The sequence below is a fragment of the Ceratotherium simum genome, chromosome 33 (assembly GCF_057802395.1).
Source record: "Ceratotherium simum simum isolate JZ-2026a chromosome 33, ASM5780239v1, whole genome shotgun sequence".
Classification (NCBI taxonomy): domain Eukaryota; kingdom Metazoa; phylum Chordata; class Mammalia; order Perissodactyla; family Rhinocerotidae; genus Ceratotherium; species Ceratotherium simum.
Genome location: NC_141932.1, coordinates 15,532,204 through 15,559,730, shown reverse-complemented (window position 1 = coordinate 15,559,730; position 27,527 = coordinate 15,532,204). Strand labels below are relative to the sequence as shown.

At 52.8% G+C, this 27,527-nt stretch overlaps 1 protein-coding gene and 1 long non-coding RNA gene across 11 annotated transcripts; one reads left to right on the top strand and one right to left on the bottom strand.

Annotated features, from left to right (window-relative positions):
* On the top strand, positions 1 to 27,527 carry HIF3A (hypoxia inducible factor 3 subunit alpha). 9 transcript variants are annotated; one of them, XM_087421486.1, is made up of 16 exons: positions 1 to 68; positions 2,997 to 3,167; positions 4,980 to 5,170; positions 6,285 to 6,430; positions 8,092 to 8,176; positions 8,507 to 8,619; positions 9,089 to 9,297; positions 10,647 to 10,753; positions 11,039 to 11,186; positions 14,225 to 14,340; positions 15,350 to 15,540; positions 16,469 to 16,573; positions 19,283 to 19,554; positions 20,712 to 20,829; positions 22,463 to 22,544; positions 24,891 to 25,119. In XM_087421486.1, exons 1-16 carry the CDS (start codon positions 43 to 45, stop codon positions 24,986 to 24,988), a joined length of 2,178 nt encoding a protein of 725 aa, XP_087277612.1. In that variant the 5' UTR covers positions 1 to 42; the 3' UTR covers positions 24,989 to 25,119. The 9 variants fall into 9 exon arrangements, with proteins under 9 accessions (XP_087277612.1, XP_087277610.1, XP_014650751.2 ...); XM_087421484.1 differs by lacking the exon at positions 22,463 to 22,544 and having other exon boundaries at positions 24,891 to 27,527; XM_014795265.2 differs by lacking the exon at positions 19,283 to 19,554 and having other exon boundaries at positions 24,891 to 25,038.
* Positions 21,320 to 27,185, bottom strand: LOC147912842 (uncharacterized). Of its 2 annotated transcripts, XR_015549468.1 has the most exons (4): positions 27,053 to 27,185; positions 23,279 to 23,457; positions 22,951 to 23,072; positions 21,320 to 22,713 (listed from the first exon to the last, which is right to left on the bottom strand). It is a non-coding gene; the product is annotated as an uncharacterized LOC147912842 (long non-coding RNA). The 2 variants fall into 2 exon arrangements; XR_015549469.1 differs by lacking the exon at positions 22,951 to 23,072.

The window sequence follows — 27,527 nt, the reverse complement described above, 5'->3', positions numbered from 1 at the left end:
GCTGGGGGCCTCCGAGGGCTCCGGAGCAGCGACGGGCGAGCCATGGCGCTGGGGCTACAGCGCGCAAGGTACTGGGGCTCGGGGGCAGGAAGGATGGGGATCGGGGGCCCTCCTTCCAGGGACCCCTGAGCCGAGTGGGGGACACGCGGGTGCAAGCCACCGCCGCCCCAGGACGCCCGGGTGGAGGCACGGCCCTGCCGCACCCTCCGCCCCAGGGGATCGCAGGGCGGGGGGATTCCCCGCGGCCCCGGCTGCCCCGCCCCTCTAGCCAGGAGCTACTTCGGGGGTCGTGACCCCCGATTTCATGTTACTCCGGGTTCGCTTCCCCTCCTGGTTGGGGGTGAAACTCGGGGTCCCCACGGAATTGGGGGTGGTTGCCTTCGAGCAGTTCCCGGGCTTCTGAGAGGCATTCTCCTCCACAGATGGACCCTTTGGGCCTCCGAAGCCCCAGACTTGAGATTGTTCTTTGCCACCAGACCCCTGGGATCCTAGGGGATATGAGGTACCCCCAAATTGAGCCTTCCCAGATCTAGAGAGTCCCTTGGAATGGGGAGTCAGCTCCTGAGTTCCAGAGAAGAGAGATCTCCTTTAATTGGACCCTCCCTGACACAGTCGCCCAAACCTTGAGTGCCCTAGAAATAGGCAGAGGGCATCCCCTGTCAGAAGCCCCCTGGGACACTTCCCAGGGGCTTTCTGTATCCTTTTGGAAGGTAGGGTCACCCCCTTAATAACAGGGAAGCAGTCTGACCCACTTCCCAAAGTCTAGCACTTTATCTCACTTCTCCACCCCCACCAGTCCCTGTGACAGTGGGATGGGGGGGCCCCACCCCAGCCCTATTTGGGGAAGACCCCATGGAGGGGGCTATGTCTGATCCAGTGCAAGCGGTGATGGGAGCACCCCCTGCCACAGTGCCCAGTGGGGTCATCCTGGGCAGAAGGTGGGTTTCTGTGTTCACCTCTCAGCAGGTGCAGATCTGCTGGGGCGGCGGGGAACCAGTGCTCTGCATCCACTGACAGGGGGTCCTATCTGGCCATGTTTTCATGGGACCCTGGAAAATGTCGCAGGCCCTTGGTTCCCCCTGTCCAATCTGAGGTGTCCAGGAAGCCTCACCCCCTTCCCTCCTCTCTGGCTTCGCAGGTCTGATTGGATCCCTCCACACCCCCATGTTTTTCACCCACCCAAGCCGGCCCCCACCCCCTCCCAATTCTATTCCAGTCTCTGGCTGTGGGCCCACCAGGGAACTCCATCCCACCCCTTCTGGGCCAGCCCCCAGCCCAGCCCAGCCCCTCCCAGCGCCCCCTTCTGGCTGGGTGGGGGCCCCTCTTGGCTGAGCTGGGGCGCTCCCCCCTCCCCACCCAAGGCCAGCCCTTTCCTGTGGTGTCATGGAGCCCCGAGCGCCACCCACTCATAACTCGCACCCGATCCCGGCCACGCTCCATCCCTTCCTGCGCCCCTAGGATGGCACTTGGGCCAGCAGGGGCCTGGGAGATGGTGAGTGGGTCCCCCACACCTCCTCACCCACTTCGTTCCTTCCAGCTGGGGCTTATTGCCATCCCACCCCAGGCAGGGATGTTCTTGGGAAGTTCCTGATGCACACACTGCCCCAGGCGCCCCCTCCAGGTTAGATAGGACTTTGGGTACAGGCACCCCACTGGATTGCCATGCCCTTGGGAATGAGCAGAGTTGGGGGCAGAGAGACTCCCCCGACCCCCACCCTAAGTCTCTTATCAAATCCAAAACCTGCCTTTGGCCTCTCAGTGCCAACAGGGGTGCCTGCCCAGATACAGCCTAAGTCCCCCCAAATCTTCAACATTTTTTGCAAGACCCCCAATACCCAGCTGAGTGTCAGAAGAGAGGCCCAGGAGCAGCCCTGAATGTGGGCCAGGGTCTCCCCACTTTCTCCATGCCTTTGTTCACAGGGGGCAAGTTCTTCAGGACCGGGAAGAGTGGGCTTCTTCTCCTGGTTGGGGGGGCACCAGGCCCCAGTCCCCATTCCCAGGCCTCACCCTGGGGCCTCCAAGCCCTGGCCCCACCCCCTGTACTCTGCTGGAACACAGAGGAAGGGTGGCAGGGTTCCAGCCGCACGTCCCAAGCTGGGCAGAGTGCCAGGGGGCTGGACCAGGGCTGGGCATGCGGCCAGCTGGGGAGACTGGCCAGCTAAGGAAACCAGAGGCAGCAGAAGTGGGACAAGGAGAAAGGAGTGAGGCCACTGGACAAAGGAGGGACAAGGCAGGGGCCTCTTGGGTGGGCACCCTGCCAAGGCATGGCATTTAAGAGCACAGGCCCCAAAGTCAGGGTTCAGATCCCAGCTCGCCCACTTCCTGGCTGTCTGGCCTTGTGCCAGTGACCTCCTCTCTGAGCCTAGTTTCATATCCCGGAAAATGGGGGTCATACCTCCCCTTCCCTGCACCAGATCAAGCTGAGGAGCAGCGAGGGAACAGATTTTGGGGCACGGCACCCCATAGGTGTGCAATGAGCTGTGTTCAAGTCAGAGTTCTAGGCAGAAGTAGATACACAGTGGGACTGAGACACGTTGAGCATAGTTGGTGGGGGCCTGGGTTACCAGCTGGGTTACTTGGGCCAGAGATGCCCTTGCTCAGAGCCTCGGTTTCTGCCTCTTTGAAAGGGAGACCACTTCTTCTGGTTCATAGGGTTGTTGAAAGGATTTAATGGGGTCTCCAGATCCATGAGTGTTCAATACACCAAAGCCATCGTTATTATTATGATCACTATTATTTAGTCTTCTTCCCAAAGTGCTTGTGTACAAGTCATGTATGTAATTGCACACACACGCCACACCATGGGGTTACCACCAGAGCCCACGGGTTTCTCCAGTGCCCAAGAAGCTCCTTAATCTTCAAAACAACACTATGAGGTTATATTGTGATGATGCACAGCAAAGCTGTGCAATTTGTCCAGAGTCACACAGCTAATAAGAAATGGAGTCGAGAGGGGAACCCTGAACCAGAGGAACTAGCCCCTACTCTGTTTAAAGGGAAAGGCCAGAGACCCAGGTGTCCGTGAGGCAAGCCAGAGGCCCACATTTCCTGTCAGAAGAACATCAGGCTGGGAGCTGGAAGGAGGGTCCCGCTGCAGCCACCAGCTGGCTCCTTCCATGGAGGGAGAAGTCTGCCACAGAGGATTACAGAGGCCAGCTGCCTGGAAGGTGGGGGGACCGGCCCCACCCCCGTTCCTGTTCCCGCTCCCCGTTCCCTCAGTCCAGGCCCCCAGCTCAGGGAGACCCGCCCACCCCCACCCTCTGGGCAGGAAGACAAACAGGGCTGGGACAGGACAGGACGGAATGTCCTCTGGGCAGAGCGGGACTGGAGGCCCCTGCCCCCACCAGCCAGGAGGGAGGAGATGGGGGCGACTGCTGGCTCCCTCCACCGCTCCACCCAGCCTGCCCTCTTCTGTCCCTGCCACCTAGTTGCCCTGCGGAGTTGTTTCCCTCTGCAGCCAGACCGTCTCCTTGCCTCTCCCCATCGGGCCTTTGGGTGGGGCTGTAGGTCTCCTGCTTGGGGGCAAGGTTGATGCCAGCCCCTAGAAATGGCCTCTGGTTTTTAGGAAGAGACAGCCTCCCCTCCTAGAGTTCTCCTTCCCTGGGACAGGTTACAAAGAAGGAACTCGAAGAATAAAGGCTTTGGACCCTCAATACCTAGGTTAAAATCCCAGCTCTCCCAGTTACTGGCTTTGTGACTTTTTGGGCAAAGGACTTCACCTTTCAGAGCCTCAGTTTCCCCTTTGTGAAATGGACGTTTAAAGTGCCTCCCGCCTAGGGTCTCCTAGGATTGAATGAGTACACACAGGCAGAGTACCAAGTACAGTGCCAGACACATGAATGCTTAGCAAACATAGCTGCTTATTAATATTTTATCAATATTATAAATATAGATCAAATTATGTATACTATATGTAATATCCTCTATAATTTTTTTTTTCCCAAAAACTATAGAGTTTGGATTCAGACAGACCTGGAGTTTGACTTTTAAGACAGTGGCAGAAATAGGGAAAAGCATTAAAACCTGGAGATACACCCAGGGCCACAGAACAGAGAAAATTGAAGATTTCAGGCAGACCAGGGTTCCAACCCTGGCTTCACTCCTTATGGGCAAACACTGCACCTCTCTGTGCCTCGGTTTCCTCATCTGTTCCACGGGGATACTGTTATTACTTTCGTTCTAGGGTTGTCTGAGCTCCAAATGGGTTAATGTAAGTTATAGATGTGGCACAGGGACTGACATAATAGTAAAAAGATGGATAAGTGGCAGATATTTCTGACACAATGATACTCATCCTACCCCCCACCCCCACCCCACGTGCAGAATTCGGCCATTTGAAGTGGACTAAAGGGCAGGGTTGAGTGGTTAGCTGTTGGCTAGACAGAATCCTCCGGTCAGTTTGCTATCACCCTGACAGGGCCCCGGTTGGTGGGTCATTGGACTTTGAGATCTGTGCTCCAAGATTCTGAGGACTCAGTTCAGCTGCGCAGGGGAAAGGGCAGGAGAGGGGGTTCTGGGAGCTGTAGGGCACGGGGCCTGGGAGGCTGCAGGCATCTTCTTCATGCTCCCTCCCTTCCTTGGCTCTGGGCCAGCTCGGCCAGCCACCCCCCCCCCTCCCCCCAGCAGGAGGCCTCCCTGGCCCCCAGGCGTCCCAAGCCCGGGGAATAAACAGCAGATAAGTCAGGGAGGGGACACAGCGGCTCTGGGCACGCCTCGGAGAGGAGTGAGGCGCTGGAGGGCAGCATGGGCTGGCGTGGGGACAGATAAAACCCGAAGCTAGGAGCGGCTCCAGAACATAACCCTCCCAGGTCCAGTCCAGAGAGCTCCGGAAACTCGGCCGGGCCACACAGCGAGGCCTGCACAGTCGCGGCCCTGCTCTCTGTGAGCCCAGGCCCCATGTGGCAGCGCCCCACGTGCTTGTCCCGTGCACCTCTTTCCCTGCCCGGGGCGCCGCCCGTGAACGCTGCCCATGCCGGCAGGTCGAGCACCGAGCTGCGCAAGGAGAAGTCCCGGGATGCGGCCCGCAGCCGGCGCAGCCAGGAGACCGAGGTGCTGTACCAGCTGGCGCACACGCTGCCCTTCGCGCGCGGGGTCAGCGCCCACCTGGACAAGGCCTCCATCATGCGCCTCACCATCAGCTACCTGCGCATGCACCGCCTCTGCGCCGCAGGTGAGCCCCGCCCCCGGGAAGTCCCTCCTCGGCAAGGCCCCGCCCTCGGAAAGCTACATCCCAGGGAGGCCCCGCCTCCGGGAAGCCTAGTCCCGGCAAGGCCCCGCCCCCTGACGTCTTCCCGCCGGAGCCCCGCCCCCTGGGGGGGGTCCGCTTCCCTACCGAGGCCCCTCCCCCTTCTAATTCCGGGCCAGTCGGAGCCCAGTTCCCAGGGAGGTCCCGCCCCCCTTAGAAGTCTATCATTTGTGAGGCCCCGCCTTTTCGAATGCGCCCTTGGGAAGCTCCGCCTCCTTGGGGTTAGGACTCTGAGGAATAGGAGGCGCCTCAACTCAGGATTTGGTGCCCTGGGAGACCTTCCTGGCTAGGCCCCGTTCCCTTTTAATGAATACCCCTGGGAGGCTTCGCTGCCCAATTTTTAATTATTTGAGAGCGTCTCTCTTCCCCTCCTCAACCGCCGAGTTCTGTCGCTTGTCCCTTTAGTAGAGATCCCCTAGAACTCCCACCAGTTAGAATTCCACTCTGCAGGAGGCTTTGACACACACACACCTTGGAATCCCAGGACCCTGAAAAGATTTTATTATGAGGAAAGTAGAGTCATCTTCAGACTGGCTCTGCCCATTAGACTTCCCTGTCCCATAGAATTTTACTTCTCTGGGATGCTCTGCCCCCTTAGAATTCTGTCACCTGGGAGTCAATACTTCTTTAGAATTCTGCCCATCTGCAAAGTCCTTCCCCAAGAACTCTGAACTCCTGGGAGGCTTGGCTGCCTTAGAATTCCGACTCTGCTGGGCCCTAGCCCCTTAGAATTTTGACCCCTCGGAACTCCGTCCCCTTAGAATTCTGTCCTCCTGAGAGGAGGACCCTTTAGAATTCTATTCCCTTGGGAGACCCCTACCTCCTTAGAATTCTATCCCTCTGGGAGGCCCTGCTCCCTTAGAATTCCAATCATTATTGGCCCTGCCCTCTTCCTTGGGACTCCAGGCCACTGGGATGTGCCCCGCCTCACCTGGGGGTACCCATAAGTTCCTCTGAGTGAGGGAAGGCACAGGGGGGCTAGCCAGGGCAGGCCCACGGCTGAATAGAGACGCCCCGTCCACCCTGGCCCGGACACCAGGGGAGTGGAACCAGGTGAGAGCAGGGGGAGAAGCGCTGGATGCCTGCTACCTGAAGGCCCTGGAGGGCTTCGTCATGGTGCTAACCGCCGAGGGAGACATGGCTTACCTGTCGGAGAATGTCAGCAAACACTTGGGCCTCAGCCAGGTGAGAGGAGCAGCCTGCTTTGTGCCTGGCTCTGTGCAGGTGGTACAGGGATGCAGAGGTGACCACCTTAGCCCTGCTTTTACAGGGCTCACAGTACAGAGGGGAGACAGACATGTCACCAGACAGGAAGCCTCAGAACGGTCAGGGCTGGGATGGGGCAGCCTAGGGGGCTGTGCAAACCTGGGGATGGCGGTCACCTGGGCCAGCCTGGGGGAGAGTGGAGAGCTTCCTGGAGGAGAAGACATCTGTTCTGAAACCTGAAGGACTTAGCCAGTAAAAGGATACGGGGAATGGATGGGACCAGTGAAGACTGGGAATGTACATGGCCAAGAGAACAGAATATGCAAAGACCCAGCGGTGAGATAAAACAGAGCATTTGGGGCAAATAAAGATATTTATCCTGGCTAGGTGCAGAGTGCAATGGGAGAAGGTGAGAGAAAAAAGGCTAGAGAGGTCAGCAGGGGCTAGATACTTTAGGGCCAAATTAGAAGGTTTATTGCCAGGGCACTGGGCAGCCATGGGAGGATTTTAAGCAGGGGAGAGATAGAGTCCGATTTACATTTTAGAAAGATCCCTCTGGGTGCTGCACAGAATAGAATTGGAGCGGGTGAGACTAGAGGCTGGGAGATCCCCAAGGATCCCCAAGGCAAGGCCTTGGGTGGGAGAAGAGGGGTAGGAGTAGGGGCCTTGGGGGTGGGAAGACAAGGGACGCTGAGGGAGCAGAACTAGTTTCAGTTAATCCTTACAGCAAGCCCCCTGAGACAGCTACCGTTCTTTTATCTGTTTCCCATAAATGGCCTCCATAGCTGGCATCTGTTCCTTTTTCCTGCCTCGTTACCCGGCTCTTGGTACCAATATCTCTGTTAACTTGAGCTCTTGGGCTCAGAGAGGTGAATGTCTTAAGGCCCAAATGCTCGGGAGTGGCAGAGCCAGGATTCAAATCCAGCTACAAGCGGAGCCGTCAGAGGAGGGAGAACTCAGCCTCTATTCCAGCATCACCACTGGGCTGTGAGCTCTGTGGGTCCCCTTTCTTCTGTGGCCCCTCCTCCCAGCACCAGCCTCACTTCCTGAATTGAAACAACGGGTTGCTCTTCAGCTTGCCAAACGGGCGGGATTTGAATGGGCGAGGAGGTCTCACCTCAGGGCCTTTGCACGTGCTGTTCCCGCTTTCCAGAACATTCTACCCCAGAGAACCACAAGACCACCTCACTGGCTTTGTTTAGCAATTTGTTTAAATGTCGCCTCCGCAAAGAAACTGTCCGTGACTTCTGCCTCTAAGATAGCATTCCATCATTTCATCACCTCACTCTGCTTTCGTTTTCTTCATATTACTTATTATATTGTTTTATATATGTGTGTTGTTTTCTTTTTGTTTTTGTTTGTTTATTGTATATCTTCAGCTAGCCAGTAGGCTCTAAGAGGCAGGGGTTTTGTCTGTGTGGTCACTGCTGTGCCCACACTATCTAGAAGAGGGCCTGAAAATAGTATGCTGAAGAAAGAAAGGAATGAATGAATGAATGAATGAATAGGGAGACTGGTGAAGTAATCTAGGCTCCTGAATTAGGGCAGGGGTGATGAGGATGGGAAGGAGGAAATGGGTCAGAGGCCCAGGTAAGAGTGCTTTTCCTCCCAGACACGCCCTCTGCTTCCCTGCCTTGCAGCTGGAGCTCATCGGACACAGTATCTTTGATTTCATCCATCCCTGTGACCAAGAGGAGCTCCAGGACGCCCTGACCCCCCCGCAGAGTGAGTTCCCTGGAGGCCTCTGTCCCCAGGTTACAGAAACTGCGGCTTCACCCTTCTCTCAGCATCTCCCCCCCTCGTCTGGAATACTGGACTGAGAAAAATGGGGAGAGGAGGACACGGCCCTGCCCGGGAGTCCCAGGGGGCACAGCCCTGCCCTGGGAGGTCTGAGGAGCAAATCCCACCCCTGGCGGCCCCTCTCTGGTTCCGGGTCTGAGTTTTGGGGATGCAGCTGGGGAGACTTTAGGCCCCAGGGTGCTGGAGAGAACTGGGCTCTGTCCGAAGCCGCCCGGTGACCTGCTCCTCCCACCCCACCCCCGTGGCCCTCCCCAGGCCTGTCCAGAAAGAAGCCAGAGGCCCCCACGGAGCGCCGCTTCTCTCTGCGCATGAAGAGCACCCTCACCAGCCGCGGGCGCACCCTCAACCTCAAGGCGGCCACCTGGAAGGTGGGCAGGGCCTGGCCTGAGGATGGCGAGGGGCCTGGGGGCCTGCTGGGCTGGGCCTGAGCCCTAGAATTCTCGCAGCGGGTTGGAGTCCAGTGGGTTGGATCCTGTGGGGCTCTCAGCCTGGGTCTAGTGAGTCCTTTGGGTGTCTAGGAGATTGGGGGGGGTCTGTGGAGTTGGGGGCCTGGGGGTCCTGTATCCTTTCTTAGGCTGGATCTCTGTGGGGCTGGGGGTCCTCAGGCCCCAGCCTGGAGCCTCCATGGGGCTGGAATCTGGGGATCATCAGAACCTCTTTAGGCTGGGTCTGCATGGGGTTGAGGTTTGGGGGTCCTCAGAGCTCTCTGAGCTGGGCCTCTGGAGTCCTCAGGGATTTCTTCTCCTCAGCTCCCCGTGGGGCCACAGAGACATGCCTCCCAGCCCCGTGGGCGGCCCCAGGCCCAGGTGCAGCACCGCCTTGCTCCGCCCCCACCAGGTGCTGCACTGCTCTGGACACATGCGGGCCTACAAGCCCCCCGCACAGCCTTCCCCAGCTGGCAGCCCCACCTTGGAGCCCCCCCTGCAATGCCTGGTGCTCATCTGTGAAGCCATCCCTCACCCGGGCAGCCTGGAGCCCCCGCTGGGCCGGGGGGCCTTCCTCAGCCGCCACAGCCTGGACATGAAGTTTACCTACTGTGACGAGAGGTGGGCAGGAGCCCAGCTGCCCAGCTGCCCACCGGCCGGCCCCGCTCCCCCACATCCTTCCTGCCCGAGTTCGCTCACTCTGTTCCCTCTCCCACTGCCCGAGTTCTCTCTCTGGTCTGTTTCTGTCTCTCTGACTCCATCTCTCTCTGTCTCTGTATGTCTGTCTGTCTCTGAATTTTCTGTGGGTCTTTTTATCTTTGATGGTGTCTCTCTCAGAGTCTTTCTCGTAGTTTCTCTCTCCTGGTCCTTCTGTTGCTTTCCTTAAACAAGTCAATTCCTGTAAAGCAGGGAGTACAGTGTCCAACATGCAGTAGGCCCTCGGTAAACTGTCATTATAGTCATTCTCCCTCCATCCTTCCCTTTCTCTCTCCTTCTCTCCCCTCTGCCCTTCTTTCCCTGCCTTCCTCCCTTCATTTTTCTGTCTTCCCTCTTTCTCTCATCCTGGAGTTGCAGGCGACTCTGGGTTCAGACTGTGTGGGTTTAAATCCTGGCTGTGTAGCCTTGGCCAAATGACTTCACCTCTCTGGGCCACACTCTCCTCATCCGTCCTATGGAATGATAACAGAACCTACTTCAAACGGTCGTTCCGAGCACTCAGTGGGTTGCCTGGTACCAAGCACTAGAGAAATGTGTATTTTTTTAATCATTATCATCATTATTACTTCTTATTTCTTTTCATTCTTCTCTTTCTTTTTGTGACTTTCTCTTCCTCTCTCCTATTTCTTTCATTCTCTCTTTTTCTTTCTTCCCTCCTCCGTTTCCACCCTCTCTCTCCCATCCTATTAGTTTCCTGTTGCTATGGTAACATATTACCACAAACTTAGTGGCTCAAGACAACACAGATTCACTCTCTCACAGTTCTGGAGGTGAGGAGTCTGAAATGGGTCTTACGGGGCTAAAATCAAGGGCCGTGTTCCTTCTGGAGGCTCCAGGGAAGAATCCGTTTTCTTGCCTTAAAAGCTCCTGGAGACTTCTATGTTCCTCGGCGCGTGGCCCCTTTCTCCATCTTCAAAGCACATCACTCCAGCCTCTGCCTCCATCACCACATCTGTTCTCACTCTGATCTTCTGCCTCCCTCTTATAAGGACCCCTGCGATTATATCGGGTCCACTCAGATAATCCAGTGGCCATATTCATAGATTCTGGGAATTAGGACGTGGACATCTATGGGGACCGTTATTCAACCGACCACATTTCTTTTTCTCCGTCTTACTCTCTCCCTGTCTCTCTGTTGCAACCCTGTCCCTCTCTGTCTTGCTGGCTTCCTCCCTGTGTCCCCCGCCCCTTCCCGCCACCCACCCTCCACCTCAGCCAATTGAGCTGAGCAGGCCTCACTGCCCCCATCCCAGGATCGCAGAGGTCGCCGGCTACAGCCCCGATGACCTGATTGGCTGTTCCGCCTACGAGTACATCCACGCGCTGGACTCGGACGCAGTGGGTCAGAGCATCCACACCTGTACGTGTTCAGAGTCCGTTTTCCTGGGCCTGGCGCTGCATGGCCCCAGACGACACCAGCTCCCTGCTCCCCAGGGAACCTATCCCCCGCACTCTAAACCAGCCCCCAGGTCCCCACACCCCAGGGAGCCTTCCTTCTCCCCACCCCAACACCAGCTCCCTGCTTCCCCAAGCCCCAAGGAACCTTCTCTTCCCTGGCCCCTTCATACCCACCTCCTGCCCCCAGATCCTCCTCTCCCCAGTTGCCCCTTCTGTGGCCCTGACCCCTCCATGTCCCCCTCCCCAGTGCTGAGCAAGGGCCAGGCAGTAACAGGGCAGTATCGCTTCCTGGCCCGGAGTGGTGGCTACCTGTGGACCCAGACCCAGGCCACAGTGGTGTCGGGGGGCCGCGGCCCCCAGTCTGAGAGTATCGTCTGTGTCCACTTCCTGATCAGGTAAGTGGGAGGGGCTGGGGTGGCTGTGTGCGTGGGTCTGGTCTGCATGTGTGTGGACGGGGGTGTGTGTGTGCGCGCACAAGCCTGCACGTGTATTGTGCACACGTGTGTGAGGGAGCGTGCACGTGTACATGTATGTGGGACGTGTCTGCATGTACACACAAATGTGCGTGGATGTGTATACTGTTAATTGAAATTAAAAGGACTCTGTATTCAACTTAAAATAAGAAACCTAGCAGAATCATGGGAATTTTATTTTTTGCTTTTTAAAAATTGAAGTGTAATTTACATATTGAAGATTCAGTCTTTTTGAATGAGTTCTGTGAGTTTTGACAGATGTATGGAATTGTGTAACCACTACCACAATCAAGCTATAGAATAGTTTAATCACCCCCAAAAAATTCTCTCGTGATGGACCCCACCACTAGTCCCTGGAACAACTAACCTGTTCTCTGACCTTAGAGTTTTGCCTTTCCCAGAATGTCATGTCTGTGGAATCCTATAGTGTGTAGCCTTTTGAGTCTGGCTTCTTTCGCTTAGCGTAATATATTTAAAATTTATCTATGTTGTGGTGTGTATCAATGGTTCCTTTTTAATGCTGAGTGGTGTTCTGTGGTATGAATATGAATGGACCACAGTTTGTTTTTCCGTTCACCAGTTGGAGGACTGGTGAGTTGGGCTGTTTCCTATTTTGGGTGATTACGGAAAAAGCTACTGTAAACATTCTCCTACAGGATTTTGTGAGATCATATGTTTTCACTTCTCTTGGGTAAACACCTAGGAGTGGAGTGGATGGGTCGTATGGTCAGTGTATATTTAACTTCCTAAGAAACTGCCAAACTGTTTTCCAAAGCGACTGTACCATTTCAAGTTCCCATCAGCAATGTATGAGGGTTCCAGTTCCTCTGCATCCTTGCCAGCATTTTGTATTGTCTGTTTTGTCTTGTTTAGTTTTAATTCTAACTGTTCTAATGGATGTGTAGTGGTAAATCATAGGCTTCTCCCTCCCCATCGTGCATTTTAGAAGTTTTTCACCATGACAGCATTGTGAGGAGAGCAGCAAATTGTCACATAAGACAGAGAGAATTACGGCTTTTCTTTGAAGAATATCTTCCAGGACATGGCATCAATTTCTAAAGCTTGAGGGGTTTTCCCAGGTCTTTTTGATCAAGGACAGATTCTATTAGAAAACAGAGGTCGGTAACAGGAATATTTGTATGAGTCTTTACATTGCACAGGAAAACAAAACTGGTCATCTTTGGAAAGTTCTCATTTTAACGCCTTTTCAAATCAGACTCTTTGAATAACTTGTAGACATGGAGAGAGGTCTCTCCATTGTCACTGCAAAGGAGAGGGGACCTGCCCCCATCACTTTTGGAAACTCCTTTTATTCATTATGACTTGCCTTTTTGTGGTCCAGCCCTGGGATTTCAATCTTTTGCACTCTAAGCAAAGAGCAGGCCTGGAGAGTTCAGTTTTGCTGGCAGAAAATGGGTGAGGAATGAATAGTTTACTTAGTAACAGTGAAATGAGGAACATATGGTGTGAATCATCGTTCGCGCTGGGTACATATTGTGTAGTGTGCAGCTGTGTGGCTATTCGTGTGTGCTCAGGTGCTTACACTTTGTAGCATGAAAACCCCGCCCCTTCCACACCTGAGCCTCCCTCAGTGCAGTGAGCGATTGCTTCACAAAAATAAAACTCACTTATGCGGGGCACTGCTGAATCTCCAGTGCCTAGAACTGCCTGGCACCCAGGAGTTGCTCAATAAACCGTAATAGCAAATACTTACACAGAGCTCACCTTGTGCTGGGCACAGTTCTACCCACTTTACATATATTAACTCCTTTAAGCCTCATAACAACCTGAGGAGGAGGTACTATTATTATTTCCTCTTGACAGAGGAGGAAAATGAGGCCCAGAGAGGTTCAGCCACATGTTCAAGGTCACACAGCTCATAAGTGGCAGAGCTGGGATTCGAACCCAGGCCACTGGCTGCAGAGCCCTTGCTCTTAACCACTAAGCAGTACTGGTCTTCTAGGAAGTGTTTGTGGAATGAATGAGTGAGTGGACTCCGTGTGGCATGTATGCATGTGCTAGCATGAGTGGAAGGAGTACGTGCCCCTATCTGTCCGTGTATACACTTGGACATATATGAGTGTTCCTGTTTGTGCCTGTGTGTACCGTGTGTGTGTACGTGTGTGACTGTGTGTGCTTGTGTTTTTCAAAGGGGGTGGGGAGGTGGCTTTGGTCCAACCTAAATTGGGATGTTTCCAGCCCAGAAGGGGTTTGGTGAGGGTGGGAAAGGGTCATAGCTTCTCAAAGAGCTGGCGGAAGGACCACCCACATTCCATCCTGGAGAGAGTCATGCAAATGAGGGCTGGTCCTCAGCCCCAGACCAATTCCCCAAGAGCCAGTTTGCCCAGCGAACATTTGGGTTGTCTCCGCAGCTAGAGACTGGGGAGAGGGGAGGCTCGGGGGACAGAAGAAGGATGTATTTATAAATCTCTTCCCTTGAATATGAAAAATGTCTGTGAATAGAATCTTCATAAATAAAATCTTATTCATTAAAATATATCCCTATGAATTCTTCATATTTGGTAACATAAGAATGTTAAATATATATTCTTCATCAATACATTTATAAGAATTTGTTTCTAAGTAAATATCTATGAAGAAAATATTTAATTCTTACCCCTTTCACTCTCCCCCTCTCTCTGCCCCGTGGTCCCCCCCGCCCCCAGTCTCCTCCCTCTACCCGGATTTGCTAAATGCCAACTCTTTTTTTCTCTTTCCTTCCAAAGAAGGATCTTGAAAACACACTTAACTTTCTTTAAAATGCTGTTATAATAAAAAGCATTCAATAAATATTAAATCCTTAATAGAAACAAGTAAATGTGGCAAATTATTTTCAGCACAATGCCCTCCAGCCCTGGATGAGATTGCCTCCAAAGACAGGGCATCATCTGAGGGAGCTGCCTGGGCTGGGGCCAAGGACCTTCCCTGACTCCTACTCCCCTTTCTGCCCTGTACCCCAGCCGGGTGGAAGAGACCGAAGTGGTGCTGTCCCTGGAGCAAACGGAGCGACACTCTCGCAGACCCATTCAGCGGGGTATCCCCTCTCAGGATGGCCCTAATCCTGGGGACAGCCTTGGTATGGGGCAGGGCTGGGGCTGGGAGGGGTTGTTTCTCTAGGACACTTGGGAGAAAGCTCAAGTGCCTTAATGTGGCTCATCAGGCAGGACGTGACTCCCGCCTCCCTCCCCTTCTTACTCTCCGAACCACACCAGCTTCCTTAGTGCTCCTGGAACATGCCAGACTCTTTCATGCCTCAGGGCCTTTGCACATGCAGTTTCCTCTGCCTAGAATGCTCTTCTCTCTTCCCTCTTCTCCTATGTCCCTGGGATGGTTGTTTCAGTCTTGTCGCTCTCTGCTCTGAATCCTGCTATGGCTCCCCATTGCCCTCCCCCTTCAGCTTGTTCCCTGCTCCCACCTCACTGCTCTGGCTTCCAGCAACCTTGACCCTCCCCAGTCTGGCTCCTTTCTACCTCTTCCTTGTCCCCCATTGGACAAGCTTCCCTCCCTGTTTGTTCTTGAAGGCCTCACCTTCTCCAAGCTGTTGCTGGCAGCCCATGCTCCTGGGAGTGGTGTGGGGGTCACTGGTATCCTTTCCTTTTCTGGCTCAGAACTGACTTGGGGCCACGTCTGGACCTCCAGGGACCTTAGAACCTCCTTGAGGGCCTTGGGCCAGTCTTTTCTCATAACATGCCAGCCCCCCAGAGCCGAACGGCCGAATGCTGTTCTGTGCCACTGGAGAATTGAGCCAGTCATGTGCCCTGGTCCAGCCATGTTGATTTTAAGTATTAAAACATTTCCCCACCACTGGGCAATTGCTTCTGTCCTGAGCCTACTGTGTGCCCTTCACCTCACGGTGGCCCCTCCCCTAGAACCCCCAGGGCCTCGCCACCATCTGGCAACTGAAGGGTTAGCACCTGGCCCAGCAGGGCTTCTCCAGGACCCAGCTCCCCAGCACTGTGACAGTGACCCCCCTGATTGGTTGTTGACGATGTCAACTATGCTGTCTCTGGTTGGTGTGGAGGGCTCCGCCCCTCAGCCCTGCGTGACCATCCTGTGTATCCTCCCCATCTCTATGTGTCCTGCAGACGCATCTGGCCCCCGGATCCTGGCCTTCCTGCACCCCCCTACCCTGAGCGAGGCCACCCTGGCCGCTGACCCCCGTCGTTTCTGTAGCCCTGACCTCCGTCGCCTCCTGGCACCTATCCTGGACGGGACTTCAGTAGCTGCCACCCCCAGCGCACCCCCAGCCGCACAGCGCCCCCAAAGTCCTCTTCCAGTAAGCAGTCCCTCCCTCTTGGGCCCTCAGGACCCAGGCTGCTTTGGCCGTTGGCTTGAACCTTGCTGTGCTCTGGGCCTCAGTTTCTCCATCTGTGTAGTGGGAAGGTTGAGATGAGATGAGATCTGGGGTTCCTTTAAGACCTAGAGTCTAGATTCTTCGACTGTTATCTGGACCAAAACTTGGGACTGGCACAGGTGATCCCCTCCTTGCTTGTGACCAAGTATCCAGGATCTCTGAACTTTGACCTCAAAGAGTCAAGAATATCTAATGTCTTAAATTACAGAAACCTGGGTTCAAATCCTAAGTCTGTCACTCACCAGTTGTGTTACCCTGGGCACTGGGGCCTCAGTTTCTTTACCTGTAAAATTAGGATAATAACAAGTAGCCACCTCATTGGTTATTGTGAGGATTCAATGAGATCGTTAATGAGCAGCACTTAGGAGGGGCCTGGTCCCTGGCTCAGTAGACCTTAGTGGTTACTATTTATTCTGACCTTTGACTCAGGGGTCCATATTATCTGGTGTTGACCTTCCTCATTCCCGCCCTATGCCCCCCCAAAATATCTTCTCTCCACCAGAGAAATAGACTGTGACCTTTGACCTCAGCCTTTTCCCCTGGGACAGCTGGAGTCTGCATCATTGTCTTCCAGACTCCAAGACCTTTAACCCCAGAGGACCTAAATAGCTTGGCCTCAGACTTTGGTCTTTCAAAGCTTTGATGCTGGCCCTATCGATCTGTCCCCAGGCACTCTGACTTTTGAACACCTGGGTTCAGAACTTCTTTGCATTTGCTATTTGACCCCCTCGGTGTCCCAGCTCTCTGACATTTGACCCTTGCTTCTATCTCTGAGCTCAGATGTCCAGACTGTCTTACTGTTGACATCTCCTGGGCTCTAGATTTCCTTAAGTCTCTACTCTCCCCACAGGCTGATCTCCCAGATGAACTACTTGTGGACGTGGAGAATGCACACAAAGTCTTTGCCTCTGGGAAAGACCTTGAGGCAGTGGAGACAGATCTAGATATAGCTCAGGTAAGGCCCAGTGTGGAAGAACAGTCTTCACCTCTGTGCTCTAGGGGCTGACATATCTGAGCTTCAGAGAGGGGTGGTGTGATGGTTAAGAGGATGAGTGGATGGATGGATAGATGGCCTATTGTATTCATTAGGTGGATGATGATGAATAAATGGATAGGTGATGTTTAGACAGATATTTGGATGGATGGGTGGATGGGTGGGTGGGTGGATGGATGGATGGATGGATGGACGGATGGACCATTGTACTCATTAGGTGGATGATGGTGGATAGATGGATAGGTGATGTTTAGACAGATATTTTGATGGATGGATGGATGGATGGATGGATGGATGGATGGATGGATGGATGATGGCTATTTGGATAAGTAGTTGGATAGATAGACCATTGGTTCATTGGATGAATGATAGATGGATGGATAATATTTTGATGATTGATTGAGTGGTCAGATAAATGACAGTGGCCTGATGTATTAGTTATCTATTGGTGTGTAACAAATTACCCCAAAACCCAGCGCCTTAAAACAACTAACATTTATTATGTCACACAGTTTCTGAGAATCAGGAATCTGGGAGCACCTTAGCTGGATGGGTTTTGCTCAGAGTCTCTCATGAGGTTGAAGTCAACCTCTCAGTCAGGGCTACAGTCATCTGGGGCTAGAGGATCCACTGCCAAACTCACACACATGGTTGTTGGCAGACCTCAGTTCCTCACCACATTGGTCTCCGCATAGGCTGCCTAAGTGTCCTCACAACACAGCAGCTGGCTTTAGACCATACTTTCGTGGAATGCCCTTCTTTACACAGAAACCATGTCCTAATTTTAGCATCATTTGCCTTCTGGGGAGTTCCCAGAGTCAACCAAACCCAAGGTGAAGGGCGCAGTCCTCCGGACTGCAAAGTCTGCCCAAGACTTCTGACATCAGCCGCAGTTTTGGAGACCCCAGGGCCTCCTTCACTTCAGACCAGCTGCCAACAAATTCAGAGTTTTCCATGGACTCCCTCAGGTTCAATAGTTCGCTAGAACTAGTCACAGAACTTAGGAAAGCACTAGACTTATGCTTACAGTTTTATTATAGCAAAAGAATATTATGGCCAAAGGAAGAGAGGCATAGGGTGGAATCTGGGACTGGGAGAGTCACAAATGCAAAGCTTTCATATCCCCAGATATGTGTCTACCAGCACTGATGTGTGACAACACGCGTGGGGAGTATTGCCACGCCAGGAAGCTCACCCAAGCTTTGGTGTCTAGAGTTTTTATTGAGGTTTCATTATGTAGGCTTGATTGCTTGAGTTATTGCCCATGTAGTTGAACTTGATCTCCATCTCCCCCAACACACACACTTTCCTTGGAGGTCAGCTGATTTCACACAGCCTGAAGCTCCGACCCTCTAATCACATGGTTGGCCTTTCTGGCATGGCCAGCCTCCATCCTGAGTCATCTTGTTAGCATAAACTCTCAGGTGTGGTCCAAGGGGCCCACCATGGGTGGCAAAGACGCACCAGTCTCTCAGGAAATTCCAAGGGTTTGGAGGTTACCTCCCAGGAGCCAGAACAAAAGCCGAACCTCTTTTTGGTGTAAAGTTAATGCTTTGGGACACAAGGAGGTTGAGAATTTTCAACACCTTCAAGTCCCAGATCCTTCATGTTTCACATTCATTCCTTTACTTTCTCTCTCCTCTTGCCTTTTACTCCACATAGGGATAAAAAATCAAGCATCCCTTTCAACACTCTGCCTGGAAATCTCCTTAGCTAGATCACCCAGCTCACTAGTTACATTTTCTACTTTCCAGAAAACTGCAGGTGACAGTGTTGCTAAACTTTCAGCCACTACACAACAAAACTCCCCTTTCCTCTGGTTTCTAATAACATGTTCCTCACTTCCCTTTAAGCCCTCGCTGGCAGGCTCATGGCTCAGATTTTGACTGATAGTTTGTTCAAGGCAATCTAGGTTTTCTCTAGCAGGCTCTTCAAAGTTCTTCGAGCCCCTGCCCACTACCCAGTGCCAAAGCCACTCCCATATTTTAGGTATCTGTTATGGCGGCACCCCATTCTCCGTATCAAAATCTTATTTGTTATCTATTTCTGGATAACAAACTACCCTAAAACTTAGCAGATTACCACAATTTTGTATTATCTCGCATAATTTCTAAGGGTCAGGGGTCTGGGAGCCACTTAGCTCGGTGGCTTTTGCTTAAGGTCTCTCATGAGGTTGCAGTCAAGATGTCATCCAGGGTTGCAGTCTTCTGAAGGCTTGACTGGGACCAAGGATCCACTTCCAAGATGACTTACTTGGCTGTTGGCGAGAGATCTCAGTTGCTTGCCATGTGCACCTCTCCTCATGGCTTCCCCCAAAGCAAGTGATCCAAGAGAGAGGGGGCACCAAAATGGAAGCCACAGCATCTTTTATAACCTGATGTTGGAAGTCACGCACCATCATGTCCTCAATGTCTTACGGTTTCCAAGTTCAACCCTAGTCACTGTAGTAGGGGACTACACTAGGGCGTGAATACCAAGAGGTGAGGATCCTTGGGGGCCATCTTGGCAACTGGCTACCACAGAGTCCTTATACCCATTTTACAGATGGGAAAACTGAAGCTCAGACCCTTGACCCCAGGCACACAACTCAGAAGTGGTGGAGCTGGGACTCCAGCCCAGGCCCACCTGAGGCCAAGGCTCAGCCTTTTAACTCCCTCCTGCCCTCTGCAGGACGTCGATGCTCTGGATTTGGAGATGCTGGCCCCCTACATCTCCATGGATGATGACTTCCAGCTCAACTCCAGTGAGCAGCTACCCAGGGCCTACCACAGACCAGCAGGGGCTGTCCCCCGGCCCCGCGCTCGGAGCTTCCACGGCCTGTCGCCCCCAACCCCTGAGCCCTCCCTGCTGCCCCGCTGGGGGAGTGACCCCCGGCTGAGCTGCTCTGGCCCTTCCAGAGGGGACCCCTCTGCATCCTCCCCCATGGCTGGGGCTCGGAAGAGGTGAGCCACGGTAGAGGGGGATATAAAGGGAGTGGAGAGAAGGTCCCTGACTCCTGTCTTGCTCCTGCCTCCTATTTAAGCCTCATCCCTCATCATTCCTCCTACCCTGACCTCTGCGCCACCCAGGCCCACAGCATCCCCAGTGCATCCCATGTTTGTTCCAATCTCTACGTCTTTGCCTAGGCTGTGCCCTCCTTCTCGAGTGCCCTCCACTATTCTCATTGTTTATCCAAATCCCACCAGTCAACCAGGCCCTCTCCTTGGGAACATACTTAAATCTGGCCAGTATAAGAGGATGTTGCCATAGTGTCAGAGAAACTGTTTAGAACTAAGTTTCCTAACACCTTTGAGAATCTGTTGAAAGCTATGGACTCTTTCCCAAGAAAATTTACACACACATACAGACACACAATTTTGCATATAATTTCAGAGCGTCCGTGTCCCCCCTCCAAAGACGTTAGATTATTAATACTCAAGTTTCTGCTCTCCACGTCGCAGGCATGTGCCCAGTTAGTCTCCAGAGTGGGCTCTTTACTGTCCTTTTGAGTCTTTTACAGATATATCTCGGTATTTCCCAAGGCTCCCAGGTTGGCGCTAGATATACAGTGGGTGCCTCGTAAAGACTTATTAAATGAGGGACAGAGGAAGTTAATGAATATAGTGGGTAGGTAGGTAGGTGGATGATGGATGGTGGGTGGTAAGTGGGTGGGTAGTGGATGGATAGATTGGTGGACAAATGGAAGGATAGATGAATGGAGGTTGTATGAGTGAGCAGGAGATGGATCATTGGATAGATGAATCAGAAGATAGATCAGTTGGTGGATGGGTGGGTGGATGGATGGATGGACGGACGGACGGACGGACGGATGGACGGGAGGTTGGATTGGTGGATGGCTGGATGTATGGATGAATGGTTGGATTAGAAGATGAATTGGTGGAAGGAAGGGAGGGAGGGAGGAAGGAAGGATGGTAAGATGGATGGGTGGATGGATGGATGGATGGATGGATGGATGGATGGATGGATGGATTGGTGGGTGTATGAGTAAAGGAATAAATACGTGCTTGGGGGAGTGAATGAATGCTCATCACTTCTGACACTGGTGCCCACACCTGCCCAGGTTTGCTGTGTTTGGAGATTCTTGCCTGTCTTCCCGCAGGGCCCTGGCCCAGAGCTCAGAGGACGAGGACGAGGGGGTGGAGCTGCTGGGACTGAGACCCCCCAAACGATCCCCCAGCCCAGAACCCGAAAACTTCCTGCTGCCTCCCCTCAGCCTGGTATGTATGGGGATTTGTGGGATTCTCTGGCCCTCAGAACCTAGCGGTCTTAAACCTACTGTTTTATAGATGGGAAAACAAGAGGGGGCAGGGGCTGGCTGAAGGTCAAATGGACGGTCACTCGTCCAGCTGGGGCTAGGACCTTGATCTGCTGGTTCAGGTAATGGGTATGCAATTGCTTTGCAAATATATGTAAGTTGGTGGTAAGTACCAGGAAGAAAAATTAAGCAGGGTGAGGGGAGAAATGACAAGGGTTAGCATCTGAAGGGATCTTCTCTGCTCCCATGGGGCTCCCCCCCAAACCTAGAACAGGTCTTGGCCTTGGACTATTAGTGTAGCAGACATCATTATTAGACGTTATTAGAGTACAGACATCAGAGTCAGAATGACTTGGGTTCAAGTCCCAGGACTGCCACCTAGTACCTGTGAGACCTTGGGCAGGAGACATCACCACTCTGAGCCTCAGTTTCCTCATCTGGAAAGTGGGGATAGTTACATTTCACAGGACGGCCACGAGATCCAACGAAATCAGGCCCTTAGCTGATCCTCTGCGGGCAGGTGATAGATGCTGGAATAAAAACAAACCAAACCAGAGCAGCGTCTCTGGTTCCTCACTCTGAACAGGGCTGTTTGAACATGAGGGGTGTTGTTGATAATGTCAACAGCTTGTATTTATTGAGTGTCTACCACATGTCAGATACTGCTGCACCAAGTGCCTTGTATGATTAAATTATTTAATCCCCACAACCACTCTTGAAATATTATTATTATTATATACATTGACACATGAGAGGTTAAGCAACTGTATCAATTGGAGTCTGGGCAGGAAACAGATAGCATGCTCAAATGGGGTGATGAGAATTTTTTTTTTTTTTTTTTTTTTTTGCTGAGGAAGATTGGCCCTGAGCTAACATCAGTGCCCATCTTCCTCCACTTTATATGGGACGCTGCCACGGCATGGCTTGACAAGCGGTGCATCAGTGTGCACCCAGGATCCAAACCTGTGAACCCCGGGCCACCAAAGCGGAGCATGTGCACTTAACTGCTTGCACCACCAGGCCAGCTCAAGGAGAATTTAGTAACAGGACTGTTGGCCAATGTGTGGGCAGCATGTAGGAATCAACAAGAGCTGGTGCAGCGCCCTGCGGCTTGCAACATGGGGAGCGGGCACCCTCCCTGGGCTGAAGGCACAGGGCAGGGGTAGATACTGGATCCTGGACAGAGTAGGGTCCACTTTTTAAGAGCTGAAGCCTTCCATGGAGGGGCACACCCAACCCACGACGACGCAGCAGGGAAGCAGCTAGAAGATCCGATGCCCCTCCTCTTCCTTCTCCTGCCAGCTGCTATCTCCCATTACGTGAACCCAACAGGAACACACAGAGCAAGGCTGTGCATTGATGGAGTGCACACACCCAGGTCAGCCTGCCAAGGCACAGAAGAAGGGGAGAATGAGGTTCTGGAGGGACACACAGAGGAGGTCTGGGACAGTGATTTGCCCAAAGTCACATGGCCGATAAGCCACTGCTGAAGCCCACAGTGTCCTTAACCACTGCACCATCCTGCCTCCTTGGATATTGATGATGATGGTGGTGATGGTGATGATGGTGGTGGCAGCTTTGTTTCTGTCCTGCAGAGTTTCCTTCTGACAGGAGGACCAGCCCCAGGGAGCCAGCAGGATCCCAGCACCCATCTCCTAGAACTGAATGAGCCCCTGGGTGAGTAGCATCCTGGGTATACAGAGGTTCTGGGTTCCTTTCACCCGTGAGAGGTGCCTTGGATGGTTGAGAGAGGAGTGCAGTGATCCCGAAGGTGGCGGGGGGTTGTCAGTGCACAGATGTGACCTTGGTGGAAACAGGCCTCCCTTCTTCTCCCCTCTCAGGGGCACTGTCGGGGAAAAGAGAGGCTCTAAGGGAGGCAGGGGCTAGCCAAAGCTGCCCCTTGGGGCGGAAGCCTAGCCTAGGTCTCCTGAAGCCTGCATCTGATTACACTCTGGAGCCTGAACCAATTGGGGTAGAGTCCCACCGCGGTCATTCCCAGCTGTGTGGCTTTGGGAGATACTTTCTGCTTCGGAGCCTCAGTTTTCCCCCTCTGTCGATTGGGGCCTGTTATAATAGTTCTTACCTTAAGGAGATGTTTTGAGGACTCGTGGAGATGCTGCACAGGAAGAGCTTAGCACAAGACCTGTTTTGTAGTAAATGCTCCATCACTGTCGGTCCTGTGGCGATGTTGGTTCCACAGCCCCTCTGCAGGGTGTGAGGCAAGCTGCTGTGCCCGTTGCATTGTCATTTTATCATTTCCAGCACAACTGTCCATAGCCATAGCTCCCCTTGAAACCTCCAGGCAACAAACAGAGGGATCTTTCCAAAGCTCAAATTTGACCCTGGCCTTCCTCTGCTCAGAACTTTACATGGCTCCCTAGTGCCCTTCAGAGAAAGATCAAGTTCCTCACCTTAGACTCAAGCCTCTGCAGGGCCTGACCGCTGCCTCATCTCAGACCACACTGCTTCACATCCTCCGTTCCAGCCACAGTCACTGTCTTTTTGATTCATTCTTTCCTTCATAGACGTAACGAATATTTATTGAACACGCAGTAAGTGCCAGGCACTGACCTGGGAGCTGGAGACACCACTGTGAACAAAATACATGGAAATCCCTGCCCTCATGGAGCTGACATTCTAGTGAGGAAGACAGGCCGGAACAAAGAAACGAACACAATAAAGAGTGCCAGAGATGAAAATCAGTGCTACTGGGAAGAAAATGCACGCAAAGGACAAAGGAGTTCTGGGATGGGGGATTTCAGTTTTAAATAGTATGATCAGGGGTGGTTTCATTGAAAAGGTGACATTTGAGCAAAGACCGGAAGGATGTGAGGGAGTGAGTCATGACGGTTTCTGGGGGAAGAGCATTCCAGGCAGACGGAACAGCAAACGTGGATGTCCTGAGGTGGGAAGGTATCTGTCTTATTTGGGGAAACACAAGGCCAGTGTGGCTGAAGCAGAGAGAAGAGGGGAGAGAGGTGAGGGGCAGACTGCACAGGGCCTCTGTAGGGCATTGTGGTGACTTTGAGTTCATCTTGCTTGAGGAAGCTGCCTCAGGACCTTTGCATGTGCTGATCCCTCTGCCTGGAATGCTTTTCCCTCTCCTTTGCCTAATTACTGCATCCTTTAGATCTCAGATCAAATATTACTCCTTCCACGAAGCCCTCCCTAACTTCCTAAGCTCATGGCTCATAACACTCATCACACTCCATATTTATATAGGTGTTTGTGTCACTGGATCAAGACAGATATCGGCTGTCTTCTCCCTGCGGGTGTGAGCCCTGTGAGGGCAGGGGCCAGGCCTGTCTTGGTCATGGCTGTCCTCTACTGTGAGGCTGGGCATCAGCTGGGCACAAAGCAGGCCCCTCAGTACATATCTGTAAATGAGGAGCTAATATTTATCTAGCACTTCCTCTGGGCCAGGCTTTGTGTTAAATCTGTTATGGACGTGACCTCATTGATCCCCTCACTGGAATGTCAGCCCTACAGGGGCAGGGAGCTTCATCCGTCCTGTTCACTGCCGTGTCCCCCGTGCCTGGCACACAGTAGGTGCTCAATAAATATTTTTTGAATGAGTGAATTCTCATAAATGAGGCAGGTGTAAGTATCCCTATTTTTCGGGTAACACCAGCTCACGTAGTGAGCACTCACCAGGGCTAGTTATTGTTCAAAGCACTTGACGTGGATTCCCTCACTGACTCCACATAACAGCCCTGGGGGCGAGGTACTGGTATTAGCCCATTTTACAGATGAGGGGACCGAGGCACAGAGAGGTAAAGTCACCCGCCCCAGGTCACACAGCAAGTAAACAGCAGAGCCTGGATTAAAACTCGGGCAGCATCTGGATTCTTAACTCTTGCCTTAAACACCCTGGACACCTGAGATTCAGAGACTCGCCCAGGATTTCACTGCTATTTGAGTCCAGGCCTGCCTGCCTCACCACCCATGCTTTTAACTGTCAGGAAGGGAAGACAGGTTGGGGTGATGATTCTTCACAGGTTTACCTTCCATCTTCCCCCACAGGCCTGGGCCCCTCTCTGCTCTCTCCCTACCAGGATGAGGACACCGCCCAGCCCAGGAGCCACTTCCAGCCAGCGGCAGGCCTGGCCCAGGCCGACTGAGCCAGCCCCTCTTCCCATCTCCCTTCTCCTCCCCAGAAAGGACCTTCAACCACACTCCAAGCCGGCAGCCAACGCACAGGATGGGGGCGCCAGGAGAGGGGTTCCCTCTCTGCTCTCAGTGGCCCTCGCCCGCCTCGGGCCTACCTCAGCCCCCACCCCTCTGCCCCCCCGTCTGGGGGCTCTTTGGGGTGGTCTCAGCTCAGTGACCTCTGGGAGGGGGCCCCTGGCCCCCTCCTCCTCCTCTCAGGACTTCCCTTGGGGGTCTCCATGCTGGTTACCTCATCCCTTTCTCTAACTCTCTTGGCTTTATTTTGGATAATTAGGGGTGGGGGAGGTTGGGGTTCAGATCTGTGTTTCTGGGCTCTGGGGAGTATTGATAACCATAATCACATTTCTTTCCATCCATCTTTCTTTTATTATTTTTATTTTTGTTGTGTTCATGATATGTTTTTAATTGCTATGAATTGCCTGGGGTCCATAAGAATGTGGTGCTCTGATCTTTCCCCCCTCCAGGTGTCAATGGAGGGGGGGCGCCTCTGGGCCAGTGACTTCTGATTGAGCCCTTAGCCTCCCAAGCGGCCACCCAGCTCTGCCCACCCCCTCCACTCTGGTCTTCTGCTTCCCATAGCCTCACCTGGACACTGACTTCATTGGTGGTCTTCCTATGCCAGGTGTAGCCTTCAACTTCCTCTGTTTCCAGACCACACAACCTCTAACCTTCTCTGGTTCTAGACTACACAACTTCCGACCTCCTCTGGTTCTAGAGAACACTGCTTCAGATCTGCTCTGGTTCTAGACTGTGTAATCCCCAGTCTTCCCTGGTTCTGGATCTCACAACTTCCAACATTCTCTGGTTCTAGACTGCACAACCTCCAATGTGGTCTGGCTTAGACCTTGCATCCTCCAAACCCCCAATGCCAGATCTTGCAATCTTCAGCTATTTCTTGTTCTAGACCTCTCAACCTCCAACTCTGTCTATTTCCATACTGCTCAGTCTCCAAATTTGTCTGGTTCTAGGCCTCACAACTTCCAACTCCCTCAGGCTCCAGAGCCTACAAACACCAGAGTCCTCTGGTTCTAGAACTTACTCTCTGGAACATCCCATCAAAAAGAAGTAAAATGAGTTTTATGTCTTGATCTGATAACCAGTATTTCTAGAACCAGACACCATGCTCCAGTTCTCTTCTGCTCTAGACCTCATTATCTCTACCATCCACTGGTTCTAGACTACACAGCCTTTAGACCTTGCAATTTCCAGGACCCTCTGATTCCAGATCTGATGTTCTCCTTTTTCTCTGGTTATAGAACATGGCCTAAAATGTCTTCTGATTCCAGAGCCCTCTGATTCCAGATCTGATGTTCTCCTTTTTCTCTGGTTATAGAACATGGCCTAAAATGTCTTCTGATTCCAGACCATCCTATAAATCTCCTTGGTTTCAGACCTCACAATCTCCAATTCCCCCTCACTCCAGATCTTGACTCCAAATTACCCTGGGTCTAGAACTCAGCCTTCAAACATCTTCTGATGATAGACTTTGCCTTATAAATTTCTCTCGTTCTAGACCTTACAACTCCCAACTCTTGATTCTAGATCTTATGACTCCAAAATCCCTCTGGTTCTAGAACTCAGTCTTCAGATTTTTTCGAATTCTAGTCATTACTCTATAAATTCCTCTGGTTCTAGGCCTCATAGCCTCTAACTGCCTCTAACTGCCTCTGATTTCAGATCCAAATTCTTTTGGTTCTAGAACGCAGCCTCCACATGCTTCCAATTCTAGAATCTGGACCTCACCCTGTAGATTCCTCTGGTTCTGAATCTTATGACCTCTGACTCCCTGATTCCAGACCCCTCCCTCCTAACTCTATTCTGGGCTTCCCACTCACCCTTTCCCAATTCCTACTCTCTATCTTAAGTCTTCCCATTCTAGAACCCTACCCTCCAGGTCCATCTGCTAAAGGACTTCGTGCTCAAGCCTCTCCATTCTCAATCTCATATCCCTAACATTTCTCTATCCTAGGACCCCCCCTCCCCTCCCCACCTCAGCCCTCCAGATCTGCACTTACCTTTACTTTACCCCAGGTATCTGGGGGACCTCGGGCTCCCTCACAATCCAAGAGACTTCCTCGGCCGCACAGGGACACGCACAGCCCTATATGCACATCACGGGGTGGGAGAGAGGCCAGGACTCCTTACCTGGAGTACTCCGCCACCACCTATGTGTCCCCCTTACCCCCAACCCCCTTTCTACGATGGTGCTACTCTTGGTCTCCCACAGGAAAAGGCCTCCCTCTCTCAACCCGATTTACCCCCGTTTTGGAAGGCTGTTCTCACTCTGTTTTATCAGGGGATGGCCTGTCCAGATTGGTGCTATGGGGGCAGAAGGGTCTGACCCCTCCCTCCCTCAGGGGGTAACCCGGGCCCTCAGTGGGGAGAACTGTGCTAGGCTGGGGGAGGGGAAGGGACTGGCTCAGCCATACTGGCTCTGAAACCCACGAATCTCTATACCACCATAAAGACCTCGCCTTGGTTGGCACCAGA

Coding starts and splice junctions, on each gene's coding strand:
- HIF3A (XM_087421484.1), top strand. CDS start 43: ATGGCGCTGGGGCTACAGCGCGCAAG. Junction 19,555..20,711: donor ATGGCTGGGGCTCGGAAGAG/GTGAGCCACGGT, acceptor GTCTTCCCGCAG/GGCCCTGGCCCAGAGCTCAG. Junction 20,830..24,890: donor TGCTGCCTCCCCTCAGCCTG/GTATGTATGGGG, acceptor CTTCCCCCACAG/GCCTGGGCCCCTCTCTGCTC.